This window comes from Neophocaena asiaeorientalis, unplaced genomic scaffold (genome assembly GCF_003031525.2).
Source record: "Neophocaena asiaeorientalis asiaeorientalis breed wild unplaced genomic scaffold, Neophocaena_asiaeorientalis_V1.1 scaffold117, whole genome shotgun sequence".
Classification (NCBI taxonomy): domain Eukaryota; kingdom Metazoa; phylum Chordata; class Mammalia; order Artiodactyla; family Phocoenidae; genus Neophocaena; species Neophocaena asiaeorientalis.
In genome coordinates this window covers 632,995-633,297 of record NW_020173951.1, presented here as the reverse complement: position 1 = coordinate 633,297, position 303 = coordinate 632,995, and the positions used below count along the sequence as shown (strand labels likewise).

The 303-nt window shown below is 75.9% G+C and overlaps 1 protein-coding gene across 1 annotated transcript in view; it reads left to right on the top strand.

Annotated features, from left to right (window-relative positions):
• The first annotated feature begins 95 nt into the window (after positions 1-95).
• The window catches only part of CMC1 (C-X9-C motif containing 1), a 71,618-nt gene continuing 71,410 nt past the window's right edge, over positions 96-303 (top strand). Inside the window, exon 1 of the mRNA XM_024752870.1 lies at positions 96-224. Within this exon, the coding sequence (XP_024608638.1) occupies positions 206-224 (19 nt within the window). The 5' untranslated portion in view covers positions 96-205. The remainder of the gene's footprint in view (positions 225-303) is intronic.

Here is a 303-nt window from a genome sequence, read left to right as displayed (position 1 = left end):
TTGAGCACGGGGTTAGGAGTGCGCAGGCGCAGTGGGCGGCGGAAGTCGCGACCAGGAAGTCGGAGGGGTAGGGGCCGCCCAGTTTTGCGTAGGGCCCCGCGCTCCTCCTCCTGATCCCGCGTGCCGCCCACCCCATCTCACGTGGGGCCCAACCCCGCCCCACCTGTGCGGGCGGCCACGCGGCTGCCACCTCCCGCGCGCGGACATGGCCCTCGACCCCACAGGTACGGGGCGGGAGGCTGGGGTTGCGGAGCCTCGGGGGCGTGCGGCGGGCGTGGGGCAGGGGGCGGGCTGGAGGTGGCG